This window comes from Colletotrichum acutatum (genome assembly GCF_030867785.1).
Source record: "Colletotrichum acutatum strain CBS 112980 chromosome Unknown BDZ83scaffold_57, whole genome shotgun sequence".
In the NCBI taxonomy this organism is placed as follows: domain Eukaryota; kingdom Fungi; phylum Ascomycota; class Sordariomycetes; order Glomerellales; family Glomerellaceae; genus Colletotrichum; species Colletotrichum acutatum.
Window position 1 is genome coordinate 1 of NW_026849051.1, and position 27,161 is coordinate 27,161.

The following is a 27,161-nucleotide window of genomic DNA, read 5'->3' on the forward strand; positions in this document are numbered from 1 at the left end:
TCTTGAGAATTGGACCAAGCCTAGTTTCGAAAGGCGTGATGATTGTCTTCAATGTGTTTACTAGTAGTGGGCAAGAGAATTCCAATAGTCAGCATGTTGAGGAGTACCGTGTTCTAAATGATGAATTTTTCACACCTAAACAGTTTCTCCGCAGATACCTCAGACAAAATCCAAGAAACTCCGCAATGGAAGTGTAGATAGCCGATGCCGCATCTGCCATCCTTTCAAAAGGATAGAAAGACAAAAGAAGGCTCACAAGCTCAAGCTTGGCCCCTATTCGTCCAAGGTTGGTAACAATGCCTTCTTTAACCCTTTGATACTCGATTGGGACCATTAACAGCAGCTTGATGGTTACCCAAGCTAGACTGACCCATTCGGGGTGGCGCTGTGCTAGTGTATCCATGATTGTGGCATAGTGAAGACTCGATTTGCAAAACTGCTGCAAACCGGCTTGGATGCTACTGTTTGGACTCCTGTCTCCTTCGTTCGGAGAACCAGTCTCCTGCAAGGCTTTTGCCTGGGTGAGCACATCCTTCAATTCGCAGCCCTGCTTGATCACAATTTCGCCTTTGTGTTGGGAGGCTGCGGTATTGTACTCGTTGACAGCTACCTCCAACTGCTCGAACTCATTGCGCAGTGCTGGGTTCTTTGCCAAGTTGAGCGCCCAGGCAGGTCGGTTCGCGTTGACATTTCTGAGTGGGTCACCAGTTGCCGGCAATGACAACGACTCTAGTCCTAAATCCCTAACGTGTTGAGCCGTCTTCAAAGACTCAATCAATTCCACTTCACTCATGGACTCACGATTTTGAGGCTTGGTTTTTTCAAGGAGACTACTCAATCTTGCGTCGCGGAGTTGCGGCTTTGGAAGTCTCCTCGGAGATGGTTGACCTAGGCTGATGATCCGCCTTAGCGAAATACCCCGATCGGGGGGCTCGCCATCATTTGACATCGAGTAGTCCATGGCGTGGTTGGTGTTTCCTGCAGCTACAAGGTTTTGCAGTACCTCACCACTAAGATCACCGTGGAGTGTATCTTATTCTAATAAAGATAAGTCAAAGATTGGTGAAATCATGAGCAGATTTACCTGAAGTCTTCGAACAGCAAGGCAGTGACATCTGAATAAACCAACCGTTCTGTCGACAAGCCGTGATGAGCCACACAAGTTGCTGCCTCACGCCTTGCAGAAATGCCCAGCTCCAGACCGCTGACGTGTCAACGTATTGTCAGTCCAAATCTGCAAGAGGATGACTGCCTGAATCTGCAAAATGCTGTGCGACGTATTGGCGCAGCATATATTTGCCGCGTGCGTAACATTCACGCATTAAACTGGCCAATGAGAACACTGAGGACGACAAGGAGGAAGCGTGATCCACGCCAGTGAAGCTTTCTTGGGAAGGAGCTGGTGATAACCGCAACCTATGACATTTTCAAATCATTTCACTGGACTGGTAAGCCTTTGAGGCGCACGACAAGATGCATGAGGGAGAACGTGCCTGAGAGAGTGTCTTCGAGTAGGCAAGAATCATACGATGGAAGATGCAGGCTACCTGGCACTCAGAAAGCGATTGAACATGTCTACAATGGTGCGGGAAGATGAGCGCCAAATGGGAAGTTACCAACAGACCAAATAGCCGACTCTATGTCTTTGTCTCGTAAGTCGGCAATTGGGAGGCGTTCCGAGACCTCACACACGGATATGTGTTGGCAAGGCCGCAATCTCTCCAGCCATCTAGATTATGTGAATCCCGCACATAAGTTTCTTTGAGGGTATCTGCGATATAAAAGCCGAACCGTGAGGTTCACTGCCTGTTATCAGCATACCTCAGGGCGTCATTCGATTTCGTTTTACGAGCGTCAAGCTTCAGCGCCATGATGAGTGAGATACACAACCTTGCATCGGATACAGAATCCGAAAACTCTTCTGAGTACTACTCAAGCGAATCGACCCCAAACCTTTCTCGTTGTAGGTAGCCGCCATCATCTTTGAACCAGCACAGCTGACACTTCCATTTCTGCCCAGCTATCCGACTTCGCCACCCAGCAGGCGACTATGGACGGGGTCCGGACAGTGACAAGGCCTCTGGCGATCGTCCTACTGTTCCGCGAATTATCAATGAAGTGAGTGGACTATCTAGTGAGGCCAATGAGAAGCATCTCTCACAAGTTGAAGTTTGGCGTGGACGTTGGACATATCACCGTCCAATCTTATCACGATCGCAGAGGACGGTACCGAACAATCAAGCGAGCTGGGATACCTTCGAAAATGGAGAAAAGTGTGGACGATGATCCCGTGCCACGTGTCACCTTCATCCACCACGTGGACGATGGGAATGATATTCAGAGACATAGCATTGAGATCGAGTGGTGGGAGTTTAATGACTTCATGGAACGTCTTGGACGGTTTCCCGATTACAAGAACCGCCCACCCCGAGGAGAGGTGTTCTCCAAGCCCTTCGTCCCACTTTTTCTGCGCTTAGGAGCGCTTGAACGAGAGGCATCAATAGCCTCAGCAACATCTCTCACCGAGAGCCATGGCACAACCTCGGCACAAAGTATAGGAATCGCAAGAGCAATCCTAATGTTTCTCGATGAAAATGCCCCTGAAACCCGATCAAGATTTAGGGCATTGGAATCAGCGGGTCCCAGTACTCTAGTTCAATATGACGATATCTGGATGTTATACAAACCGGGCCAAGTCATCTTTGAGAGAACCGCCGGGCCAGATGCGATTTGTTACATGGTAGACTATCCAGTTGTGATTGTGGCACCTGTTGACAGCTCTCCGACGCCGAGCCAAGTGTGGCTCGAATTGTCTTGTTGGACAATAAGATATGATCCTGTGGACGACACCTTCAAGAAAAGACAGGTCAAAGTGCCAATTCCGTATTTCGGAGGCAAAGTTGAAATTTCGAAACTCCAATTCGTTCCGGAAAGATTCATGGAGAATCTCGATGTCGTCAAAGCGCACACACTCTCTCGAGGCCAAAACTTCTGGGATATGAATACGACATCTGGATATCGACAATTTGCGACCTTGCCAAAGCAGGGCCAAGACTGGCTCTCTGGGATCAGAGTGATTGTGGATGCGAAGGCTGAAAGTGCAATGAAGCAGAAGTCGCCTTCGCTTTCAGGTTTTCAAGTGCCGCCACGAATGCTGCCACGAATGTCAGAGCCAAATGCACCAGTACCACGACGAGACGTAACAAAGTCGGGTAACTGGTTTCGCGACTACGACAGCATCCCCGCAAGTAGTGAGCCAGATGAATTGACTCTCATGCTGTGCCCTCGCACTATATCAGCGTTCAGTCTCCGAAAGAAAAGATGGAGTAGGTGTTCGAATGCACCATATCATTGCTTCACGGGAACTAATTGATAGCAAGGTTCATATGACGTAGTCGATCTCGGGCCTGTGCAGTTCGCAGCAGATTCATGGAAGCGACTCGTTCTTAAAACGGAATACAAAGAGGTCATTTGGGCCATGGTTAAGTCATATCTTGGCCACAATATGGGATTCCATGACCTTGTTGCGGGAAAGGGTGAAGGCTTAGTTATCCTGCTCCATGGGCCCCCAGGTGTTGGCAAAACCCTGACCGCAGGTATGTACTTCTTATGCAGAAGAAACTGAAGGTTAAGTTCTAACAATACATACCAAGAATGTGTTGCAGAGTCATTCAAGAAACCGCTTTATATGGTCACTGCTGGAGACCTAGGAACAAACCCCGATACACTCGAGGCTAAGTTGTCAACAATTTTCGATCATGCTGTGGCATGGGACGCTTTACTGCTCTTAGACGAAGCAGACATCTTTCTACAGGACCGGGACTATGACAATTTACATAGGAATGCATTGGTCTTTAGTAAGTCATGAATACATCTGCTTTTTGAAAAAATGTTAGCTTGAGAATAATGCCTGACTACCAACGCAGTCTTTCTACGGACTCTAGAATACTTCAACGGCATCATGTTCCTCACCAGCAACCGCGTCGCCGCCTTCGACCAAGCCTTCCAGTCCAGGATCCACATAACAATTGGCATGCCAGAATTCGATGAGACCCTTCGAAGGGGCGTCTGGAAGATTTTCATCCAAGATCTTGGCCGCGAACATCGCGATGGCTCGCCGCCTCTATTATCACGTGAAGAGTGCAAGGCGTTAGGAACGGAAGTCACCAAGTCTTGGGCTTCGCAGCCCCTGAATGGTCGCCAGATCCGCAACTGTGTCAGGAGCGCGCTGGCACTGGCCGAGAATGAAGGTGTTTCGCCAAACGCAAGTCATTTCAACAAGGTCATCAACCTCGGGAATGCGTTCACAAAGTACATGACCCAGTTGCAAAAGGCAGAGGCTGAGGAGATTGCTCAAATCAAGGGTGATCGACTGGCAGCAATGAAGGACATCATGGCCCGAGAGAGTGATCTGTGAACGAATTCTCTTCAGCTTGAGGACTAGTAAAATTGTATGGGCAGAGAGACTTGGCGGATGAGAAGGCGGGCGAGGGCTGGTTTACAGATGGATGATTATCTGGAGTTTTATTCCTCAAATACACTGATCACAAATTTCTTCAAATGAGCTTGAAGCCATCATGCCGCCACCATATCCTGCTATCAAGTTATGGGCCAACTCCTTGCCGTTACCACTGGCGTCCAGACTCAAGAAACCGACAAGACACTGAAGATTGATGTTGGCTGCACTTCATAGAGTCTATAGAGCGAGACTATCTCTCCAACGCCATTGAAACAAAGTTGGCTCGACTGACTGGCATCTGGATGTGTTGCAACCTTGCCATAGCTCAGTCTCAGCTTAGGTACTTCAGCTAGGCCCTCTGCCAGATAACAACAGAGACAGCGGCTTCCTTCGAAGGAACTAATGCCCTCGCACACGGCAACTATTGGGCAACTTCTGTGGTCTCATCTTCCTTGACAGCCTAGCGAGGTTATACAACCGCTTGACATCACCCTCGGAGACAATCATTTCGTCACTCCTCATCACTAGCCCATGCTTGCTGACAGGGAAGCCCGGATTGAGCAAGAGATAAGAAAGCATCGAGATTGGCCTGCGAGTGAACTCTCGCCCACCACCTCGGAGTTTGATTCAAACAAGGCGGGGTAACAGAACTTACAGGAGTTGGAGAAGATGCGGGCGCGTGACCGTTGTTGCACATGTTGCTGGCTGGTTGAGATGCTGTGCCGCGAGTTCAGGGTCCACCAGGAGCTTCATGCTACCGCGGCGCGGAGCCGGACCTCCGGGAAGCGACCTGCAGTGCTAGCTTGCCAGGTGCTTTGGCACAGCGAACAGGCGAAAGAGTTGGCAACGAAACTTGTGGCCGCTGCTGTGTTATCTAGCAGAAGGAATGTTGGAGCTTGATCAACGTAGCCATCACCAATGGAGCAAGCCTCTCAGCATTAAGCTTTCTCGTGACACAACACGACGCATGGCTTATGTGGGACGGTTGCAAAATCCGGGCAGGCTGGCACAGGATGGACTGGCTGCCAAGATAAGCCAACTGCGTGGCCAGAGAACGGTTCACTGTTGTTGTGTTGCTAGCGGGAGGGCTAATCTGGCAGACTGGGGATCTATCTGGCCAAGCACCAAATCCGCGTGCGAAATGGGGCCGGCTGGTGTTGAGACCCGAAATTTGCGGGGAAGCAGACCAAGTCGAGAGTTGTCGAAGACGAAGACGGATGGGAATCCCAGTAACGAGTCAGGAAGGGAGCTGCGGATGTGGATAGTCTGGGGAAGTGGTGAACAGAAGGGTTGGTCAGACCAGGGTCCGGGGAGGTCGGCGGTGTTTTCGTTGGCTTGGGGAGGGATTACGGATTCGGGAGGGGTGGGATCTAGGTAGAGCATCAACAGAAGAAAGAGGAGATAAACGCTCCAATATGTGTGCCACGATATAGCAGGTGCAGTGCTAGAGTTCTTCTCCGAGTTTCGACGTGGGATACAGGCGTGCATGGATAGAGGACGCAGCGAGTCGTGAAGTTGCGTCGAAAGAAACATGTTCCCCTCTTTGCGTCGTTGCTTCGGGCACTTTATTGACTCAAGTAGCCAGGTGCGGTGCATCATCGAGTTGAAGGAGACATTGTATCCGTAAGGTACGGAGTTTGATACTGTTCGCCATCCAACCGACCCCCACTGCCCACGTCCCTGTCGCTGGCGGCTGAGAGACCAGGCTGCTTCGCCAATCTCTGGTCGCTGAGATCCTGCGTGCCGCCTGAAATGCATCCCGGTCCAAGCGGCGGAGGGCAATTGGAGCAGTGTGCATGTCGCTGACGGATGATTTGTCTATCCGGGGCAGCACTTGCTAGGGCCCGTCTGCATGCCAAGTGGACGCTGTCAAAGATAGAAGAAGGAGGCGTCGAATTCCAGCATGTCGAGCTAAGGTAGCCTGGCTGCCAATAGTCTATGTACACTGGTACAGCACACTCAACGTGACTGAAGGAGGACCGGATGGTGGCACGACAGCCACTCGTGTTGGCCGAAGAGACACGAGCGTAGTGTGAGTTGAGAATGTGGTGGGAAGAGGAGGGAATTGGAGATTTCGATGTGGCCGTCTTTGGCAACTTTTGCATCGAAAAGCTTCCAAAGCAGCCTAGGCCTTCAGGGTCTTGGGTTCAGAGGAGGAGAGTATAGACTTTGAGCATGTCAAGTAACAACAGGTCTATGGTCATGGTTGGCAGTCTGAAAGAGTATGGCTCCCGCTGACAAAAGGTGGGTACTTGTACATGTGGATGAGATGCAGCGAGATCTCGGCCATTCCCATCTGGTCTGAAGTCAGAGTTCGTTTTTCGAAGCTCAAGATGTTTGAGGTGGCAGAAACATGGGCAGATGATGGTGCTTGCGGATGAGCCCATGGTGGTCAATGGACGGTCCAAAGTGGCGAGAGCAGGCATGCGATGGCACGCGAGATGGGACGTCTTTCTACTGTCCACGCGTGTGCTTGATGGTCCAGACGGCAGACTGCATTGAGCTTGGTTTACGCTGCGTGCAACCGTATGCGTGGTGGACTGCGGGCAAGGTGGATGAGTGTCTCTCAGTCTGCAGATGCGAGTTGTGTGGGAATCTTTGCAGTCACAGGTGTTAGGCAGTGATTGAGGTGGTGGTAGTAGTGGTGGTGGTGGTTCCGATGGTGAATGGACATTGAAGGAGGGGTGGGGCACGTACCGCAGATGGTCGGCTCTGATGCAAGACTGAGGGGGAGGCCAAGGGGGGGGACAAGCAGGAGGAAGAGAGGATAGAAGATGTGCAAAGATGGCAAAAAAGCAAGACAGGAAATTCGGATAGGAAATGATGGGTTAATTACGGCCCAATACCTACCTCCCAAAAAGATCAGCAAACTTAACGAATTAGATGACCAGGACAGAGACAAGTGGGAGAGACATGAGCAGTCAAACAGAGACAGAGAAACAGAGACCCGGAGAACGTGAAGAGGACCCCTTCTTTCCCGTGTTGGGCCCTTGCTAAAATCCTTCTATCTGCAGCCCAGTTCCTTCCTCCCATCTGTGTGGACGGAACAGAGTACACAGGTAGGGAAGAGAGTACGAACGACCGGCGTGACTTCCATAACAGTCAGAGACAGGCGCAACTCGCAAGTGCAATGGAAGTCAAAAGTGCAAGTGCAGGTGCAGGTGAGAGTCAAACGTCCCGTCGCTCTTTCCCACCTCTGGCGGCTGGTCTGATTACCCCGCAAATCATTCGATTGGGTGACGTCGACAAGCGGGGGTCTGGCTGGTTCAAAACCCGGCCGTCTAGTGGCTGCAAGCGCTAGTCCAGCACGTCCAGCACTAGAGACTGCGCTAAGACCGGTACGTACCCGTGCGCAATGCCGCCAAAGTGCCTTTGCTGGAAGCAACGCTGAGGCCATGCCTTCCGTGATTGGATGTTGTGTCTGTGAGCTCGCGCTGGGTGGGCAGCCGGGGTCGTGGTATCGTGGGCGAGGAAGGCCCTGAGGGTGTGGGAGCTGCCGTAGCCTCCGCGCCAACCTTACATGCTGAACTTGGCATTTTGGGTCTTCCAGGCCATCTCTGGCTCCGAAGGTTCGTGGTGGCTCCTTCCCTCCACAATTTCACCATTTTCCAGTGCATCTCAAAGGTGCAGGCAGGTGCAGATGCTGTTGGTATTGCAAGGGCAAGGAAGAGTACGAACGGCAAGAACGAGAGCGAGGACAAGAGAAGGAACAAATAGACAGGCAGGAGCAGATGCCACAATAGGTAGAAGGAGCAAGCCGTAAACCGCGTTCCTTCCATGGCTCCATCAAACAAGCCTCCTCTGGTCTCCAGTCTTCTCAGTGCCGTTCAACTTGGCAGACACACACTTCAACCCTTCTCCATCGACATCACGATCCTTGCGTTGACGTTAAACCTCTTTTATCTGCCTGTCTCCTGTCTCTTACCCTCCCACTGAACTACGGATACGACACGAGTGCAATACATCAGCAACCCATCAGAAATCCACCTCTACCCACACAGAGCCATAAAACACATTCATCACGGCATCACAGAGATAGCAGCTTGTGTGCTTGTCAAGCATTCCAGCCTGGCAACTGGCCAACCCTAGGCCCCTATCTAAGATCCAGTTTGGAACCCAAGAAAGCTATTATCGGCCTCTCAAACGTACGCCGACCGACCGACCATCCGACACCGCATTCGCCTCTTCCCCACACGCACCACCATCCCACCATCATTTGCCTGTCCTGGCTGAGCAAGCAAATCCACGCCATCCGCCCAACAGCAACCAGCCAGCAGACCGCCCCCCGGCACCAAAGCACCTCTAGCACACGCGCACGCAAGCACACACACCGTTTCACCCAAACCACTACAGAACAGTGAGAACAACCAGCCATCCCCCTCCTCTCTCAACTCTCTCTAGCCCGTTTACTCGTGTCTGCCAATCTGGCCCTCCCTGCCCCTCTCCCCCTGCTACCTGACCCAACCTGGGGTGCTGCCACTGATCCAAGACCTGCCCCCTAAGCTTCGACGTCACTTAATTTAGAGCTTCAACCCGCTTTGCTGCTTGTACAGGAAGCGCCGCTTGAGGGGACGCTTCCCTCGTCGATCCCCCAGCACAAACGCACAAACGAAGCACAAAGACGAATAAGTCTCTCTTTCTGACTCTCGCCAGGCCAGCAAACCCCTTGATCGACACCTTGCTACGGCGCACTACAGAGGTACGCTCATCCCATCCCTGGCCCTTCCCTTGTGATCAACCTCTTGTAACCCGCCCCTAGTGTCACCCCAAGTCAGTCCATCGGCCACCTCGATATATAACCACCCTGTTCCACACATCCGCACCTGTCGAACGATTTCCCGTTCGATCCCTCTTTCGATTCTTTCTAGATCTCACCCCACGCAAGACGCACCTCCGAAACACAACTTGGACTACCCTCTGACTACCTAAACGCATACAACAACTCGACGCACGACATACCGATATTCCCGACTACATATATTGCAGCCCCCAATTCGCTCCTTTACCATCTCTTTTGCCCATCATGTCCAACGACAACTCCAACACCAACCAGAACACTCAGAACAACCCGAACGAAATGCATCGTCAGAGACGTGGCTCAGTCACCCAGCAGGCTATTGCCGGGCTCTTCAGAAGCAACTCTACCTCCAACGGCGGTGCATTCCCTGGCACCAGCGACGCTCAGAGACGGAGACTCTCCGTCACCACCGGTCTCGGCCTCACCGGCACTTCGCCCACTGGTGCTAGTGCTTTCAACTCTCTCCGACGGGGAAGTCTTTCGACCAACTCCAACGACTCCATCGATGAGAATGCAATCGACGAGGAGGAGATTCCCCCCAACGCCCGCACAGCACCTACCACTCCCTTCACCCGCAGAATGAGCTTTGGAGCTCAGGCAATGCGCACCATGCGCAACGGCGGTGGAAGTCCGGGTTCAAACGGTAATGAATTATCCTCTGCTTCTGCCACTCCCGTGCCTAGCACTCCTGCCGCCCTCGACAGACGTAGCAGTGTGCACTCTCGACGAGGTGTTGGTTCGGTCGCGAGTTCCACGTCACCGGCCAATACTTCGTCCATCGCTGCTGCTCTGTCGTCAGCCAGGCGTCGATCTAGCAGCACTGTACAGGCAAGCATTGCACACAAGCAAAGATCATCTTCTGACGTGTTCTCTCGCCCAGACCAAGGTTTCAACTGGTCCGAGCAGCTTAGATCTCGCGCCGAGAGCTCTGTTCAGGGACCACGAGCGTCCTTTTCTTTTGGCTCTGGTCTTTCATCCTCTCCTCCTCGCGGCCCCGGCAACGGCGCCGCCCACGACCGTCAGAAATCAGTCTCCGACATGCCTGCTCCCCCTGCCCAGGCGGCTGCTATGAAGCCCAAGGCCCCCGAGCGACCCAAGCCTGATGCTTTCCAGGAACGCATCCTCAAGGGCGATTTCTACATGGACTGAAGAGTCCACGTTAGGAACGGCTACTACGACTGATGTTCACCATCTTGCCATCGTAATAAGCCCCGTCAGAGATGGCATCTCACCACAAGAACATGATTTTCGCCACACGAAAAACGAGAAAAAGATCGTCAAGCGTTTCACAGATTCTGAGCGTCCTTCATCCCTGTCTATTTTTTTTTAACCTGGGGAACACTTCTATCGGCTCAACCCCACGTGGCGTTCGATTGGTTGTGATGCAGCCCGGTTGCAGCTGCACACTGAGCGGGGAAGCTCCATACCACATGCACATGAGACCGTTGTCTCACATTTGATCACGGAAGCGGAATGGAACTGCAATTTGACTAGGAGTTTACAAACGGCATGGGGAATATGGGGGAGGACAATCGCAAATTGCAAGATTTCGGGTTCCAAAACAAAATTGGTCCGGAAAAAGAACATGTCTGGCTATTGCTTGCGGCCCATCAGAGAATGTTGATGGTGTTAAGATCTCGACATGGATTCATGTCTGGCGTACGGAGAAGGGGAGAGGCTCCGGTATCGTTACATCGCTGGCGGTCACGCGGCGAAAGGCTTTGGGTTGGAGGACGGGCTTGTGCCAACGGCCGAACAGACTGAAAGTGGGTGGAAGCATGGATTTTGCGTTTTATCAGGCGACCGCGATAGGTACAGAGTTCACAACAGGCCGGACTTGTGAAGAGGGGTTAGGTTGCGGGCACACAGCCCGGGCGAGAGGCGGATGAACGGCCGGCGACGAACGCCGAGCTTAACTACCATGAGAAACGCGCTCGGACCCGAATTGAAAGTTTCGCGGTCCCTACCCAAAATCTTGGTGTTATCATTCAGTGAGACCTCACCTAGCATGGCCAGATACGAGAGGTGAGTAATAACTAATGTGAACGTGCCTTTCGGGTCACGGCAAGCAACTTGTTAGACACGGGTGGTAAGCAGCCAAGGCATCCCCGAAAGACACAGCGTGGGATTAAATTGGGCCACCATTCCGGATGGTCGGTATCTCGTTCCCATTCGCCGGGGACCAGGCTTGCAAGGTCTCACTAGCGGGCGGCGAATTCGCACGTAGGCACCGTAGGGCACCAGGTGGACTCGGGGAGACGGGTTAGTTCCATGGAGGCTTCTGTCATCACATTCCCCACGTGAAGCAGTGGTTGGCAGTCATCGCAGGTCCCGTCCTATCCGGGGGTGGTAGACGGGCAGACAGTCATCAATCATCCCCTTCCATTTGTAAGTCAAGGCCTGGTGTAGCATGTGACCGAACAAGTGGGTAGCTAATGAATGGCCGAGGGAATGTTGTGTAAATAACAATTGAGAGAAAATCTATCCTTTTATTCGCCTGTCCAAGCTAAGCATCTTTTCATCGTACATAGGTATCTCGTATAAATGACACATGCAAAAATAAAACAAGGTATTGCTGAGATGGGTGTTGGAGTTTCGTGGGATGTAGAATTGGATGGGTTGCGAGAGCACAACTCAATTCCACTCACGAGCTCCCAAAACACACTTGTGCTGTAGTGAGTGACCCTCGACTCCAATCCTTCCCTCCCTATTCCCATCCCCTCAGGATGTTAATTCCAACCATCCAAGTGGGGATGGATGAAGCTGGGTTCTGCAGCTTCGTCTCTTGTCCAGAGCAAAGTGTACTCCCGCTCCCAATTTTCCTCCTCTAATTCCTGACTTGTACCAAAACGGACCCTTGGGGAATGTCAGAAAGGTTAAACTTCCATCTTTCCCCTGGCGGAGCCCCCTTCAATTGCAGCAGTTTCATGTAGATGAAGGTTGGTGTTATTTAAACGAGTTGATATCCGTTGGTCAGATTTCGTTGTGGCATATTCCGGCTTCGAGCATGTCCAAATGACCCTCCCAAGTCTGAGCAGGTCTGGAAGCGTCGCTAGAAAGCTTAGCCAGAAAGGATGTGGGTCGGTCGACAATGGTATCGTAGTTTCTGTCGTCGCTTTCGGAGTGCTCCGTAAACGAGTAAACATTCCTATTCCCCTTCTTGTCGGAGAGTTAAGGTGAGGATGAGACGGGGTCTGGTGGTAGAGCCCGGAGGTCGGTGGTCAGTGACAGCCATACAAGCGAAATCCGACGACCGGCTAAAAAATGGCCATTACCCCAGCCGGATAGACAAAGCCCGTCCGCAAGGGTCATCCCAAACCCCGAACGTCAACAAACGCCGTCGCCGACGCCGGAGGTACGCGCGTGAACGAATTGGTCATCGGAGCGGCCTTTGGCCTGGAGGTGAATTCCCGTAATTCGACACCATCTCAGGTCCATTCACATGGGGAACATGGGCGGCCCCGACCCACCAGGCATCCCCTCAAAAATCTCCCCGAGCCCGCTCATCCCGCTCAACCACGGGTCCTGCGCCATGACATACCGCATCCCGTTGCTCAAGCTCCCGGGACTCGTCCCAAACCCCGTCGTGATCTCCTCGAGCGATAAATCATTCGTGAAGCCCGGATCGAGTCCGAAATCTTGTAAGTCGTTTGTCCAGACGGGATTCAGCCACGGTGCCACTGAGTTCGGCCCAGGCCCCGCTCCCGTCCCGGCTCCGCTTCCATCGCCCGGACCTGCAACCGTCGTCGCCGCCGTACCGCTCGACGCCGCTGTCCCCGGCCCGGAACCGGGTCCATCCATCGGGGTGGGTGTGACGGCGCTGGGGTCGTAAAGGAAAGATTGGCGTGATGGAGGCGGGTTCCAGAGGATGTTGTTCGTCGCGCCACCACCACCGCCGCTGCCGGAACGATCGTTTTGCGTGGCAATCTCTGAGAGAAGGTGAAGAGGCGTGTTGGCGGCGGGGTACTCCTGCATCGGCGGGTGCTGTTGCCCCGCATACACCCGTTGCTGCGCCTGGTGCTGCTGCTCATCGGCGGCAGTAGAAGCAGACGTCGCCTCCGGCCGCCGAGAAGACGGTTGCGCAGCAGCAGCAGAAGCCGGCGTCTCGGGCTGCGAATTCGAACTCTTGAACCCAGCAGTAGCAGCTTCCGGCACAGGAACGCCCATCGCAAGCCCCTTGCTCTGCTTCAAGAACCAACTCCTTAACATAACTAACACAATCAGAAACTTGGCCGCAGGCCGACTCCGATCATCCGACGCGGCAGCGCGGAACTTCTCCAGCAGCGCGTCCAGGTAGTACTCCACCTTCATGTTATCCTTATCAATCACCCTTCCCAGCTCGGAGCCGGGCGCCGTGGCGGAGAAATACATTTTGATGAGCACTACAACAGCGTAGGCCACGCGGACAAAGTTGAAGACGGGTAGGCAGCGGATGCTGGGCACCTCCATTGCTAAGAACGCCTCGAAGATGCCGTCAATGGCCGAGAGGCAGGCGGACAGGGCGTTGATGTGCGAGGTTGTCAGGGTCAGGTTGGTGAGCATGCCGTCCTTGAGGGTTGCTGTGTCAAAGGGCGGGCGGATGTCGTCCATTTGGGTGTGGAGAGCGATCTCGTGCATGTAGAGCGAGAGGACGTGGAAGGACATTTTGAGGGTTGCTTCACCCGATAGTCGTCAGCCACAGCCTTGCATACAACCGTCGCGAGTATTGAAAAGGGGGATAGATAGGAACTCACATTGCATCTCCTCCTTGGGAACGGAAGCACTGTACTTCTCCAAATCCCTCTCAAGCATCCTCAACGAATACTGCGTCCTTGAATCCGTGATATTCGGTACCACAGCAGGGTCGTCCATGGAGAACTGTATCCCCACCTCCTCCGCAAGCCGATGCGTCCACACGAGATGACAGAAATACTTATCCGATGGCGCCGCGTCCGCGCTCGTCTGCAGCGCCTCCATCGACTCGGCCATGAAACTCGTCCAACGCACCAGGTTCGGCCGGTGCAGCGCCATGGACGTATTCGCCGCCAAGAAGTACGCGGCCAGCCACGCCCGCCGACACTCGCTCGTCGTCGGGTCCGGAGGCGGCGCCCTCTTAAACGGGTGGTTGCGCCACTGGTAAGGGATCTGCATCTTCCTGCCCGCCGTGCGCCGTCCCAGCCCGATATCCAGCGCCATCACGGCGCCAATGTGCACGAGCTGGTAAAACTTGAGCTCCTCAAAGTGCTCGGGCGGCCAGTACCATATCACAGCGACCTGCAGCGCCTGCACAATTTCCAAACTCTTCTCGCCCGTAATAATAATCTTCTCGGCAAAGATCTGCATCAGCTCCTTGACCAGCCTCCGCTGCACGTTAGGGCTCTCGGAGCTCGACGCCGCCATGATGGCCAGGAACAGCAGCGGTTTCGCCCGCCTCGTCTCCTCCGCCGTCGCCCCCCGCGGGAACACCACCGCCGGCATGTGCGGCGCCATGAGCGTGTTATACCGCTCAAACAGCTCCGCCGCTTTCTCCGCGCTCAGGATCCCGCGCTCCACGACGTCGGCATAGTCGCTGCCCATGTGGATCGGAGGCGCCGGCCTGGCTCCGATTTGTCCGCCTTCCGGTACATCGCTGCCGCTCGGCGTGTCGTCCCCGCGGTCCGAGTGTTTCCTCTTTTGCCCTGCCGCTGCGGCGGAGGGCGCAGGGAAAGTGATATGGTCAAACCGCCCCTTCTCCGCCGCGTGCGCCTCCTGCGGGTCGAGCCCTTCCACAGATAATCCCGTCCCAGCGACCGTACTCGAAGTCCATTCCCTCGCGAGCCCGTGGCCTCCCCACCCCTTGTTATACGGATTCTCGTCCCTACCCGGCGTGGGCAAGGCAGCATGCGTGCTTGTCGTCGTCGTCGTCACCGCCGGCGCGGCGCCAGGCGCCGCGGAGCTTCCGCGGGCCTGCAAGCTCGCCGTCAACGCATCAATCTTCTTCTCCAGCTCCGCGACCCTCGAGTCCGTCTTCTTCTGCCTCTTGCGCGTTGGCATCGTCACAACGCAGTTCCTCCCCGCCTTCTTGCACCGCTTACACGGGCCCTCGGTATCGTTCGGATCGGGTTCGCATCGCACCTTGAGACCCCGGCACGCCTCGCATGCGCGCGGCCGCTTGGGGTCGTCGGGGTTCCCGCCGTGGATCGCATCGTTCTGTGGCGTCTCGCCGTCGTGGCCCGAGTGAGGCGTCTCGGGGGAATCGGGGTGGTGGTGGTGGTGATGGTGTCCCTGTCCCTGGCCCTCAGAACTTGCTCCAGCGGCGACGGCGGCGGCTTCGTCATCATGGTAGGCGCCGGCAGCGCCTTGAGGGGTCACGCTCATGCCATTGCTGCCATTGTTAGAGGGCTCCGCGCTTCGTAGTGCTGGGTCGAGGACTGCGGCGCCGTGATCCATTGCGGGCGGAGCTTGGCGACGTGCAGTGCTGAAAGCCAATATCGGATGATCGGTGACGGCGACAGAAAATACCGACCTTTGTTCGGCGGAGGGCGCGGAGAGTTGTGGCCGACGGGCTGTGCGCCGACCTTTCCGTCACTAACAAATATTAGTCAGCGGGGAGGGCAGCAGGTATCAAGCGAAGTAACATTCAAAAGTGCATTCACATCCCCATCTCTAATTTGGGGCAGATCGATTCTAGATTGTCACCTCTCAAAATGTAAACATCATTGGGAAAAGATTTTCCGTTATTTAAGCTGAACTGTAATATAGAATGCCAAAGCCGAACCTTCGCTGCATGCGATCCTGGAAATCATGAGACGAGGTGCCACTCGCAGCTCATCACCGTCAACGCCATGCTGAGATCTGTGAAACAAAGCAAGCATAAACCACCAAAAAAACCACATGGGAGACAGCGGCGCCTTGGACAGCAATGTCTCCTGTGTCCATATGATACAAAAGTTGTCCCTCGTACTCATTGGATTTTCCACTTTTGCCGACAGGCACCCCGCGTCAAGCTCACTTCTACGTCGGCTCGCGAATGTGGAATAGTTGACATTTCAAAGAGGCTTGAGATGTGTAGGGGTTGATCGGTATTAAATAGAAGTGGAGCGCTCGACGCCAGTCCGGATTGGTGATATGTTCGGGTATATTGGCGACATCATGTCGTCCATGCCCTTTGAGCTGGCATTAATAAATAAAACGTGAAGAAAAATATGCAAGGCATGGTATCAACGCTGCGTGTGAACGAATGGGTATGTTTGCGTAATGAGTGAGTGAAAGTGAGGCCGGAAGCAACCAGACTAACCAGAGGCGAAATAAGGCATCTCAGAACTGGGTCTCTTCTCGCAATCGACTCTTGGAACTTTGTGGGTTGAGACCGACCATGTTGCCCATAAAAATGGCACTTTCACGTCTCTTATGTGGGTCGTATCCTGAGGAACCACTGTCATAGCCGCGAGCCATTTGCTGGTAGTTGTTATTCTGATATCCAGATGGCATGTACTGAGGCTCATATGTCGTGCCACGGCCGACGGGGTAATTTGGTGGCGGTGTGGGAGACTGTCGAGCACTCTGCAGGTCCTGGAGCAGAGGAGGGGGGGTGTTACCGGTGCGTTGCTGGCCAGTCATGGCATCCATCAATCTCTGGCGATGCGGTGATTGACTGGACCCCGCTGATGTGGAAGGACGCGCATGTTGGGAAGGGTCGTAGGAAGGCCGGTTCGGAAGGCCGTTGTTCATCGAAGGCAGGGAGCCTGATCTCTCTCGGCCCGTCTCCCCTTCGGCGAATGAAGACGGCAGCTCATACTGCTCGGGTTCTAAGCCGAAGATGCCAAAGTAGTTTTGCAACAGCAAGGCAAATACTGGTGCTGGGATGTTCAGGGTTGGAGAAAACACGATGCCCACGTTGCGGACCGTCATCTTGTTCATGTCTGCGTTGTTGATAATCTTGATCAAAAATGCAATCAGATACTTGAGTAAAGTGGCGTTTGCTTGGGGCAGCCTCTGAACAAGCTCGGACACAGCGGCGATTTTGTCTCTTTGGTCGGTCATCTCCGTCACAGACAGGAACTCGAGGTGGAGGTCCCGGGTGAGTATTGTTGTCGGAAGTTCACGGAGATACAACTTCAATAGCGACGCCACAGCATGAATGTCATAGTAAGTCTCGTCGGTAACTAGGTTGACATCGCCCTCGGTGTTGAAGCGTTCGCGAAGCTGCTTGATAACGACGTTTGAGCCGCTCAGGCGGAAAATGCCTTCCTCCAAAATTGCGTTCTTGGCATCCAAGTATTGAATACATCGATACACAACAGCCGGAAGAGGCACGTTCACATCAACAGGATGGTTGTAGCGGACAGCTTCGGCCAAAGGAGCCCCGAAAGCTTGGCGAATAGGTCCCTGGTATCCGCCCTGGGGAGGTGTTGATGAGCCGCCTTCGCTTCCACCGAACAGAGAATCTTGGCCGTCAGATGAGGATCTCGTCTTGGGGCCAAACCCGAAAAAGCTTCGCTTCTTCAGCTTCTTCTCCTCGTTGACGGGAACGCCAAGTCCTGCTCTATTTCCCCATTGCGCAGAGTCGGCAATGACCTGCATGTCCCGTGGAGCGGAGATCATCATGGATGGCTGCGAAGACATTCCCATGGGTTCAACGGGATGGCTGTTCTCTGGCATGTGTCCAGAATTTTTGGGACGCGCAGGTCCGCCATGGTGGGGAAGGTCGCCTTGAGATGTCGCGTCGTACCTCACGCCGATGAGGCTGTCCGACTCAGTAGGCTGATGATGGTGCTGTGAAGCGGTCTTCTTGTATCGCTGCTTTTTCTTCTCAGCACGCTCAGCTGCGCTAGCATGTTGGCGATCTTGAGTCTGCTGCTTCGCAGCATGGGCCTCATCTTCTTCCGGATCTTTATAATCAATCCATCTGAGTAAAGCGTCGACCCACTGGTCCCTTTCCCTGTCATTCTCGGCACAGAGGACATGCTTCACATGACTGGTAGAGTCCTTCTTCTTTGGTTCAAGAATCAAGAATGCATGACGGTACTGGTTGTCCATGTCATCCGAGTTGGCAGACGGTTGTGGTGACTGGTTCTCGTTGCTCTGGGACTGTTTGCCAATCTGAGAACTGGGAAGCTTGATGGTGCCTAGGTGAGCGCCCCCAGGCGTTTCGTAGTACTTCAGGTGCGGCCCATCGAGAACAAAGAAGCGGGCTTTCCAGCCACCAAAGTTCTTGCCTCTCTTGGTGAGATATCCGGTCCTGAAAGGGCGGCCGCCAGGGCCAGTCTTGACTTTGGCTTCCGCCATGCTCTCCATCGAGCCGGCGTCATCTGCGTTTGGTGGCAATGTGTGAGTCGACAGATACTTGCAGAGCTCAAGAGCACTGGCGGTATCCAAGGGAGTCTCCAGAAGCTCTTCCAGGTAGTGATTGAGAGCGATTCGCCGCGCGTCGAGCTTAGCAGGTGCGTGGCCACTGAAGAGCGACCTCTCTGGCGTCTTCGCAGTGAAGGCTGGACACTGTTTCAACCTTTGGTCGAGCTTTGCGAGCGAAGCAGAGTCCTTCTCAACCCGCCAAAGCTCGCCCGGTTCAGAACGCGAGAAAATGGCTAGGGTGAACACCGGATCTTCTTCCAGTTGTGTCAAAGACATCAAACTTGCTCGAGATGGTTTCATGCGAGAGGACGCAACCTTGACCTTGATTGTCGGCAAGACGTTCGGCGGCAGGAGTAGATCGGGGTACTCCTCAGTGGTGAACCCCTTGAAGATGCGGCCACGTTCGGTCGGACTGCCACGGCTCTTCTCGCTAGCTGAATCCCATCCCTTCTTGACAATATTCAGAGGTTGAGGGCTCTTGAGAACCATGGGCTCTGGACCGGCTGGTGTTTGGAGGGAGTGGCCTGGTGGAAGAGGGATCGGCTGGCGAGGCGGCCGTGGCGACAGAGGCGCGGCAGGAAATGAAGAAACACTGGGAGCGGGGCTATCAGATGATGATGGGCCGCCCATTGGACGCGGGCTTGATGGGAGCCCGGGGCTCAGCAAGGGAGCTTCGAGAGTAGTTGCACTAAGAACTGATCCCAAAGATGCCGGGATATTCTCACGCTGCATCCTCTTAGGAGGGCTTGGTGGCAAGCCCGATGGTGCCTCAGGGATGCCCTCAGTCGGTGAGGTAGTCTGACTCTGCGATGTGCTTTTCTTAGATAAGCTTCTCCTCTCCGCCTCTTGAATGGCCAAGATCTCCCGGTCCTGGTCGTCCTCTTCGCGTGTTCTGCGTCGACCGCGTTGCTCGGTGAGGATTTCGTCCACCTCTAAAATGTCGTCGAAATCGGAGTCAGAGTCATCGTCCTCAGCGCCTGGTTGAGATTGGCTCTGGAGCTGCAGAGGAGCTGGGGGAGGTTTCCGCGGCGGTGGGGCAGGAAACTGTGAAATGCCCTCGCTGGCTGCGGATGCTGGTTCTGATACTCCAGGGGGCTTAGGGGGAGGCATGCTTGGCGGCTGGCTCGGTAGGCTTCGGGATGGTGGAAGGCCAAAGTTGAGGGGAAGATCCATGATTTGTTCGTCCTCATGCTCCCTCCGTGCCGCTTCCGCTGCTTGTTCCTCAGCATCATGGTCGTACTGATCGTAGGCGTGCTCATGTGCTTTGGGCATCTCGTGAGACGGATCTAGTAAAGCACCAACAGCTGATGGAGGGCCGTTGGGCTGGTCTGCGGGAGGTGTGATCGGGTAGGGGGCCATGGCCATATCTACGGGCGAGTGCTTCTGACTATCGGAGTCTAGAGTTGGCGAATCCGGTGCAACAACCTGTCGCTCCTTGGGGGCGCTGACGTCGACTGTTGGTATTCCTCTGCTAACGGGCATCTTGAGGACCTTGCTGCCAGTCTTCGACCCGTCGGCCCCTGTCAATTCCGGTATTGACATGACTTCCTTCAATTTCTTTCGGTACTTCTCCTTGTCTTTCAAGGCCCGTTCCAAGTCTTTATTGAGGCCCAAAATCATGGCCCTCTGTTTGTCGACTAAGCGCCATAATTGCGCGTTCTGTTGTGATTGCGAGTTCTTCTCTTTCAACAGGTACTGGATCACCGCTTCCGGGCTGCCTGCAGTCTTGATCAATCCCTCAATGTCTGTGGGATCTGACTGACTACCAGGTGCGCCTCTGTGTGACTGTGACTTTGTCGAGATGGCTGAAATGGCAGAGTCCATGGAGGAGTTTCGCGGTGCTCCTTTGCTCTGTTTGCCCCGCGATGCAGCGGCCAATCCTCCGGAAGAAGACATTGGAGATCGAAGGGGGCCTGCGAGAGGCCTAGATATCAAAACAGGTTCGGAGGCGCTTCGGTTATCATTCGTAGGAAGCGGTGATATTCTCGGTCTACTGTGACTGTTTCGTCTGTCAGCTGTGTAACGTGTGACGACGCGGTAAGCAACTAGGAACGGTCAGGTCGGGAGGCGACGAGACACACACGTACCGTAGTGTGTTGCGTTCGGGCGTGGATGAGCAGGACGAGTCGCTTTGGTAATATGTCTGCGGTTCTCCCGAAAGATCTACTGGAGAGCGGAAGTCGTCGGTGGGCGTCGTGACTATGTCTGGGACAGTCCGAGAACGGTAGGTATGAAATCTTGCCCCGGGTGGGAAGAAAGACGACGATCGAGGAGAGAAAGGACTCGTCGGCGAAGAAATGGCGGTACTCTCGTGGAGGGGACTAGGAATCGGGCGCCGAGGGGATCTATAGGGTGGAGGAGGGCATCAGTCAATATGCTGCCAGGCCAAAGCCGTGGATCCAAGTCCCACAATATAGCAGGATAGATGGTAAGGTAGCTGGAGCGTCGGCGCTGAGCGAAAGTCAAAAATTAAAAAGAGTCGCGGGCCGCCAAGACAAGCACACGATATCCTCGCAGACCGGGGATCGAGGTAGAAAGAAGTTGCGTTCTCTTTCTCTCCCTCTGCGGTTGGGGTTCGGTGGTGGGCGTAGGCGTGAGTAGACAAGCGAGCGAGTGGCAGGATTGTCTGTCTGGCGGGCGTGGAAAAGTCAAGGCAAGGTGGTAGGGTCAAGGAGGAGAAAGAAGCAGCAACAGCAGCGGCAGCAAGAAAAAGCGAGGCGCAGAGAGAGACAGAGAGAGAGAGACTGGGAAGCAGACAGGCAAACCAGAGCGAAGCAGAGCAGAGCAAAGAGTGGACCGTTACCCGTTTGGTAATCAGAGCCAGTGGAGGCCAGTGGAACGTACCTTGGAGATGGAGTAAGAAGAGGGCTGGTCGCACTGCTAGGAGTGTGACTGGCAGCAGTAGCGGCAGCGATGCTTGTATTGGCGGTGGTGGTGCTGTTGCTAATGCTTGCAGGATCGGATGCTGGGATCAAGAGGCCTGTCGTGGGGCCATCCTTGGAAGAAGGAGAGTAAGAGGAGACGTCTGCGACCTGCAGCCGGTGAAGAGGATGTTTTTGGTGAGGGAGGCGAGGGTGATGATGAGTACCGGGGGCGACAGCAGGACGACGTGGAGGAGCATCAGCAGCAGAAGCAGAAGCAACGGCAGCGGCAGAGGCAGAAGCAGAAGCGGATACGTCAACGGGAGGACCAGACGTAGAAGTCGTACCAGAAGCATCAGGATATGAAGTCGAGCCCTGGGCACTCTGAGTCTGGAGCGCAAGCTGCGACATGGTGGGCAATGCGACGGAAAGACAACTGGCCGGCGGCCCAACTAGGGGTGTGTGCAGGGTCAGAGCTTAACGCAGGACAACCTCGCAGCGGTTTCGAGATGCCTGGGTAACCCCGACTGCCGTTGCATGTAGACCGGCCTCTTTCTAGACGGGATGCAGACTGCAGTATAGGTATCTTATTTTTGTTTCTCGGGAGCGAGCGAATCCAGCCGGGAAAGGGACGCGGACGGAGAGCGGAGCCGAGGGGCCAGTCTTGCAAAGAATATTCGAAGCAGATGAGAGTCGACGCCGAACTGTTCTGATGCAAATAGGTAGCCAATCGAACAGGCAGATTTTGGCTCTGCCGGGTTGGGTTTTGGGAGTTGAGGTTGTCGTCACGGGTTGCTGTAGTATTGCAAGGCGAGCAGGACGTATGACGAGGATGTGGAAGGACGAAGAAGAGGTTGTATCTTGGACGTGGGCCAGAGCAGAGCACAGTAGATCAGATGAATGGCGTCCTTCGAGTCCCAAGGGAGAGATGGGGGGCCCCGTCTCGCGGTGCCGGATATGCTTTGTGAAAGGAATGCTGCCAGCCGGGCGTGGATGAGACAAGTGCCCGTTGTCTTGGGTAGGCGTGCGCGTGTGCGTGTATGTATGTGTGTGTATGTGTATGTGTGTGTGTGTGTGTGTAGTGTTGTGACGGGGGGGCGATGCTGGACGAGAGGACCATTGGCTGGCACAGACACGGAGAGAGAGAGCGAGAGAAGCAACTCGGCTATGGACGATTTGGCATCCGTGAGGTGAGGTGAGGCCGGAAGCAAAGAGACGGAAGGATGTGGCCGTTGGGATGGCCGAAGTGTAGGTTTCCTGATGAACAATGCAGTGCAATGCAACGCGAATGATGGTGGGCTAGGCCAGACAGGCCAGCTTCAGAGTCGACCCGCGTTGAGGGGGAAAGGATTTGATGTTGTGGTGTTGTGGTGTTTTGATCAAAGAAACCCCTTATTTCCCGTCTTGCCGCTTCCAGCAACTAGCAAAGGGAGGCTGATTTGTGGTACTGTTCGTGGCAGAGGAGGGTAGCATTCGAGTCGGCCGTCAATAAGACTAGCGGAGAGCCTAGAAGTCTGGATAAGAAGATCAGAATATCATCTGTATGGCAGTAGTCCATTCAACCAGTCAAGCGTATCTGTCGCCAAACATTCATTCCATAATAATTCAGGGCAGGTCGGCAGCGGCATTCGCAACCGGACCTTAACAGGAGGGGGAGACGGGGGGAGAGGAACGTACATCTGAAGGTTAAACAGGGTGCCGGGGAATAAGTGGCCGGTCGATGGTAGTGGTGGTGGTAGTACCTCGAAGCGTGTGTAATGGAGGTATCTTCACACCACTGATACCGCGACAAGGTACTTGGAAGCCAGAGGGGCCAATGACAACCGGAGAGTCGTAGCAGCAGGATGCGTGGACTTGGAATTGGCTGCAGGTGGTGCAGTCCCCTGTTGCTGCTGCTGTACGTTCCTGGTCGTGTGGGTGGGTTCGTGGCTCTTGGAGTCTGCATCTGCCGCTGCAAGGTGTGGCCAGAAGGGGAAGGATGCAGTTGGGATATGGAATACCTAGCTTGTGCTCAGTGATAACCATACGCTTGGAGGTATTTTGATGGCTTTCGAAGTTCCGTCCGTTCAGGGGCCGACTCGGGGGAGAGGGACGAGGATGAGAAAGTCGGAGAGAATGCGAGCGTGGCAGCACGTATAGACGTGGACGTGGGGAGCAGATGAAGAGGAGGAGGCAGAAGAGATTGGATTGACAACGACCACTGGCAAGCCGCAAAAGAGATGCGATGCACCATCAGCATTGACCTCTGGGGTTCATTTTGCACCTCGTTGTTGGTCATCCGGATGATGGATCCCTCCCTTCCATAATCCCCTCCCTCGAGGCTCCGTGGCACCGTGGCTCCTCGACCTTGAACGTGCTAGCTAGCATCGGAGCAATTGCTGTATCCTCCCCGATAGTCGTATCCCTTTGGAGCCTTTGGCCCCCAAGGTGGGCGGGAATGACGGTGTCCCATACACGTGCCACTATCATTTCAAAGCGTTACTTGGTGCGGGGGCTCAAGGACGCGCTGCGTAGAATGGTGCCACAGGATGACAGTCTGGTAGCGAAGAAAGTATTCGTCTGTGAACCCTGTCAGCCTTTGCCTCTAGTTCGCATACTAAGGGTGATTTGGTCATTTAGTGTTGGACTCTTTAAGGTTGTGAGAAACGTCTTCATCTCCCAGGGCAGCCGGTCTGCCGCTGGTGTGTCAATGGCGAAACCGTCACCCTAGATTTGTTGTTCATCGTCCATGGCATTGCCTCCATGATGGCTTTGATGGCGTTCTGGACCTTTGCCTCAGTACCTAAGATCAAGTCGTAACCAAGGGGATTGCTCATAAACGTTTTGATGGGTCTTCTTTTGTGGTTGAGAAATAAACTGAGGTTTACTCAAGCCACCTGCAATCTCGAAAGTGCTTAAGCTTACATAAGGCTAATTCCAACGTACCTGCCTATGGATTAGGTAGGAACCTTGCTGTACCTCGTAGTGCAGTTGCTCCTTCACGATATCACCTTCCTTTCGAGTCCATGCAATTCGCTTTGGAAAGTGCCGACCTCCCTACCTTGGTAGATCATTCTTTCCGCAATAGACAGCGGGACTGAATGTGGCATGAGGTGCCTTTCATTGCTCCTGCAATTGCCCAAGTAGATTGTGAGGTACCTCGGTACCTCTTTCTGTCCTAAACCTATGAGGCATCTCAAAGTTCCTTACATTGCTAGGTACCTTAGGTAGGTCCTCCAATTTGGATGTGCCGTATCTTTTTTGCGTCGACTTCCACCTCCAACCACGTCTGATACCCAGCCTTTTTGCCTTTGGTTTCACTCTCTTCGTGCAGACCGACGGAACCAGTAAACCGGCACCACTACGCAGTAGGTGCCGTAGGAACCTGATCAACACGGGCGCTCACGGTTTCCCACGTCAGCCACGTGTGTTGGCCAGCAGTAGCTTGTTGAGCCCGGCTAGACGTGGTCCCAAGGCATCTTCAGACTCCATCCCACACGGCCGCCCCGCGCCCTTGGAGACTCGTTACGCCAATCTCAACTTTTGTTCTCGATCCCGACCCGGCACTCTCTCCCTACCTCGACGGGCTTTCCATGACTACAGTCCACTGTGTTCGTCAATCTACAGAATAACAGGTTGGCCACGATCAGATGTGCACCGGTTACTCAAACCTCACTAATGTATATAACAGGCTGGAACTCTCCGACTTCCTTTAACCTTTGACGTATAACCAACCTAGGTAGACCATGGTCTCGACCGCTCGGCTCCGGAAAGTACCTCGCCCTTCACGACATTACACAGTACGGAGTACATAGCCCTCAATTTCATCCAATAACTTGCCAGGCGTTCGGCACCCAACATTTAGCAACATGTTGTCGTTGCGTAATGTCCCGAATGTCCCGCACTGCTGGCGAGTGGCCACAGGTCATCTTGCCTCTCTCCCGAAACACCGGCTTTCTTGAAACATGTCAGTCACGAGTCCGCGTACGATAAACATATCTATGCATTACAGATCAGTACGGAATACACACGCCAACTGGCTTTTGTCACCTGGCTCTTTGCGCTTCCCCGTCGTCGTCGTCCACGGAATCTCTATTTCAAGCTTCGTCAGCATCGCAAGGTTTGAGCCGCCTTTTGATTCGGCTCCATCATCTTTGAGGCATCTGAACACCTTCTACACCGTGCACTGAGGCTCCTTCTCGGCACTTGGAGAGACTTGAGTCTTTGAGCTGGCCAACGACACTCACTCACGGGATAATAAGTTGTCCCCTCCGGAATACACAATCAGGACGTCTACAGTTCTCCCACGGACATGCTTCCTCCACCACATCCATGCATGCATGGCACGGGTGCCGTAGCACTGTGGACCATTCTTACACACCCCAGATTCCTAACGCCACGACCCAAGGCCTTAATTAATCTCAGGGCCAGGGGTCTCTGCTCGGTTTGCTCCAATCATACCCCTGCGTTCCTCGTCTCCTTGGTCCTCGTCCCTCTTTGAGGTCCTCAAGTCCCAGACATTTGATGCCTCCACTCCAAAATCAGCACTTCAACTCCTAAGACCGGGGACGGGAAAGTGGCCCAAGCGGTGTTCTGAGTCTGGGCCAGCCAGGATCGAATGCCCGTCATGTCAATAGAAAGAAAAAGAGAATTGTGGGCACTTGGAATGGGATCCATTCGAAACTGGGATCCTCGCCAGTCACGATCGTCCAGCAAATGCTAACCACGTCCTCCGTTTGCTGTCACATTTGACATGCTATTCGCGGCGCGTCTACAGCATTCACTCGACGTGTCACGCCTTCATGGGAATGACAAACTCCACAGCGGCTTCATGCGCGAGCAGCTGTCGGCTGGATTTTGTCCTGATCCTGTTGATTCAAACGCTGTCTGCCACGTCGCACGCTGTCGCACCCATTGGGAATGTGTGCACTGAGCTTTCGCCGTGGTCTGGTTTTGCCCCCTCTGGCCTGTGGAATCCTACATTACAACAGAGAGTGGCTAGGCTTGCTAGGTATCTTGCCAGACTTGGTCTAGCATGTTTATGTGTCATGCAGGAGGTAGCACCGCTTCTGCAGGTACAGACTACAGGCACATCCTCCGCCAGCAGGAATCGTGCAATTCGCTCGCTGGGTTAGGAGCTAAGGCGCCCGTACTTCGTCCAGGCGGTCACCTTGGGTTGGATTAACTGACTATGGCAGGACATATGCCGCAATGTCTTCTGCTCAGCCGTCACTTGCGCCGTCGCATGAGTGCACCGTGTCTCCAGTATAAACATGCTTTACAAGAACAGCATTAGGGCGTTGCCTCAACTTCGACACAAACAACGTTGAGGGACAGTTGTCAACCCAACATCCCTCGAATCGACGGGCTAGCTTTCAGGAATACTCGCGGGTAAATCACTTCTCGGACGGATCCGTTGTTTAGTGTTACAAGACAGGAATCTTGTCGAACCCTTAATCTCCAATCTCTTCCAGCTTTCGTCGCCAATTGCACTCTTTGGGAGTTCGATGTGATGCTAGACTATTGCGCAAGTCCGAACCCGAGCGCCTGAGAGGAAACACGGAAATCTGCGGAGACTGCCCGCTACATCACACACCATGCCTTCGATGACTCGGGAACAGTTCCCAACCAAGTCATGAGGTCACACAACGTACTTGGGCAATCGCTCGAGCCTCCCATCAGGACCTTTCGACTACATCTCATAGAAGAGTCTAGGCTTTGGACGTTACCAAAGTTGAGACGCCGTTGAACT

General features: G+C 54.0%; 8 protein-coding genes across 8 annotated transcripts; 3 read left to right on the forward strand and 5 right to left on the reverse strand.

Moving 5' to 3' along the window:
- Positions 1-252: 252 nt before the first annotated feature.
- Positions 253-793, reverse strand: BDZ83DRAFT_652544 (uncharacterized protein; the record flags this gene model as incomplete). The annotated part of the gene is made up of 2 exons (XM_060510532.1): positions 253-273; positions 311-793. The coding sequence occupies 2 exons, from the start codon at positions 791-793 to the stop codon at positions 253-255; spliced, it is 504 nt and encodes a 167-aa protein (XP_060364023.1).
- Positions 794-3,163: 2,370 nt separating this feature from the next.
- BDZ83DRAFT_701017 (P-loop containing nucleoside triphosphate hydrolase protein) lies at positions 3,164-4,417 on the forward strand (the record flags this gene model as incomplete). The annotated part of the gene is made up of 4 exons (XM_060511439.1): positions 3,164-3,326; positions 3,381-3,596; positions 3,654-3,857; positions 3,927-4,417. 4 exons carry the CDS (start codon positions 3,164-3,166, stop codon positions 4,415-4,417), a joined length of 1,074 nt encoding a protein of 357 aa, XP_060364024.1.
- A 1,021-nt stretch (positions 4,418-5,438) lies between these two features.
- BDZ83DRAFT_363990 (uncharacterized protein) lies at positions 5,439-6,411 on the reverse strand. The gene has a single exon (XM_060502598.1). It carries the CDS (start codon positions 6,215-6,217, stop codon positions 5,519-5,521), a length of 699 nt encoding a protein of 232 aa, XP_060364025.1. The 5' UTR covers positions 6,218-6,411; the 3' UTR covers positions 5,439-5,518.
- A 3,071-nt stretch (positions 6,412-9,482) lies between these two features.
- On the forward strand, positions 9,483-10,406 carry BDZ83DRAFT_579572 (uncharacterized protein; the record flags this gene model as incomplete). The annotated part of the gene is made up of 1 exon (XM_060505256.1): positions 9,483-10,406. The coding sequence occupies one exon, from the start codon at positions 9,483-9,485 to the stop codon at positions 10,404-10,406; it is 924 nt and encodes a 307-aa protein (XP_060364026.1).
- A 2,289-nt stretch (positions 10,407-12,695) lies between these two features.
- On the reverse strand, positions 12,696-15,593 carry BDZ83DRAFT_579531 (uncharacterized protein; the record flags this gene model as incomplete). Its single annotated transcript, XM_060505249.1, has 2 exons — positions 12,696-13,912; positions 13,991-15,593. The coding sequence occupies 2 exons, from the start codon at positions 15,591-15,593 to the stop codon at positions 12,696-12,698; spliced, it is 2,820 nt and encodes a 939-aa protein (XP_060364027.1).
- Positions 15,594-15,894: 301 nt separating this feature from the next.
- Positions 15,895-16,352, reverse strand: BDZ83DRAFT_364150 (uncharacterized protein). Its single transcript, XM_060502599.1, has one exon. The coding sequence runs from the start codon at positions 16,181-16,183 to the stop codon at positions 15,953-15,955; it is 231 nt and encodes a 76-aa protein (XP_060364028.1). The 5' UTR covers positions 16,184-16,352; the 3' UTR covers positions 15,895-15,952.
- A 180-nt stretch (positions 16,353-16,532) lies between these two features.
- BDZ83DRAFT_652548 (uncharacterized protein) lies at positions 16,533-21,841 on the reverse strand (the record flags this gene model as incomplete). The annotated part of the gene is made up of 3 exons (XM_060510533.1): positions 16,533-20,493; positions 20,657-20,914; positions 21,414-21,841. The coding sequence occupies 3 exons, from the start codon at positions 21,839-21,841 to the stop codon at positions 16,533-16,535; spliced, it is 4,647 nt and encodes a 1,548-aa protein (XP_060364029.1).
- A 4,244-nt stretch (positions 21,842-26,085) lies between these two features.
- BDZ83DRAFT_364184 (uncharacterized protein) lies at positions 26,086-26,711 on the forward strand. The gene has a single exon (XM_060502600.1). The coding sequence runs from the start codon at positions 26,212-26,214 to the stop codon at positions 26,542-26,544; it is 333 nt and encodes a 110-aa protein (XP_060364030.1). The 5' UTR covers positions 26,086-26,211; the 3' UTR covers positions 26,545-26,711.
- Positions 26,712-27,161: the final 450 nt, after the last annotated feature.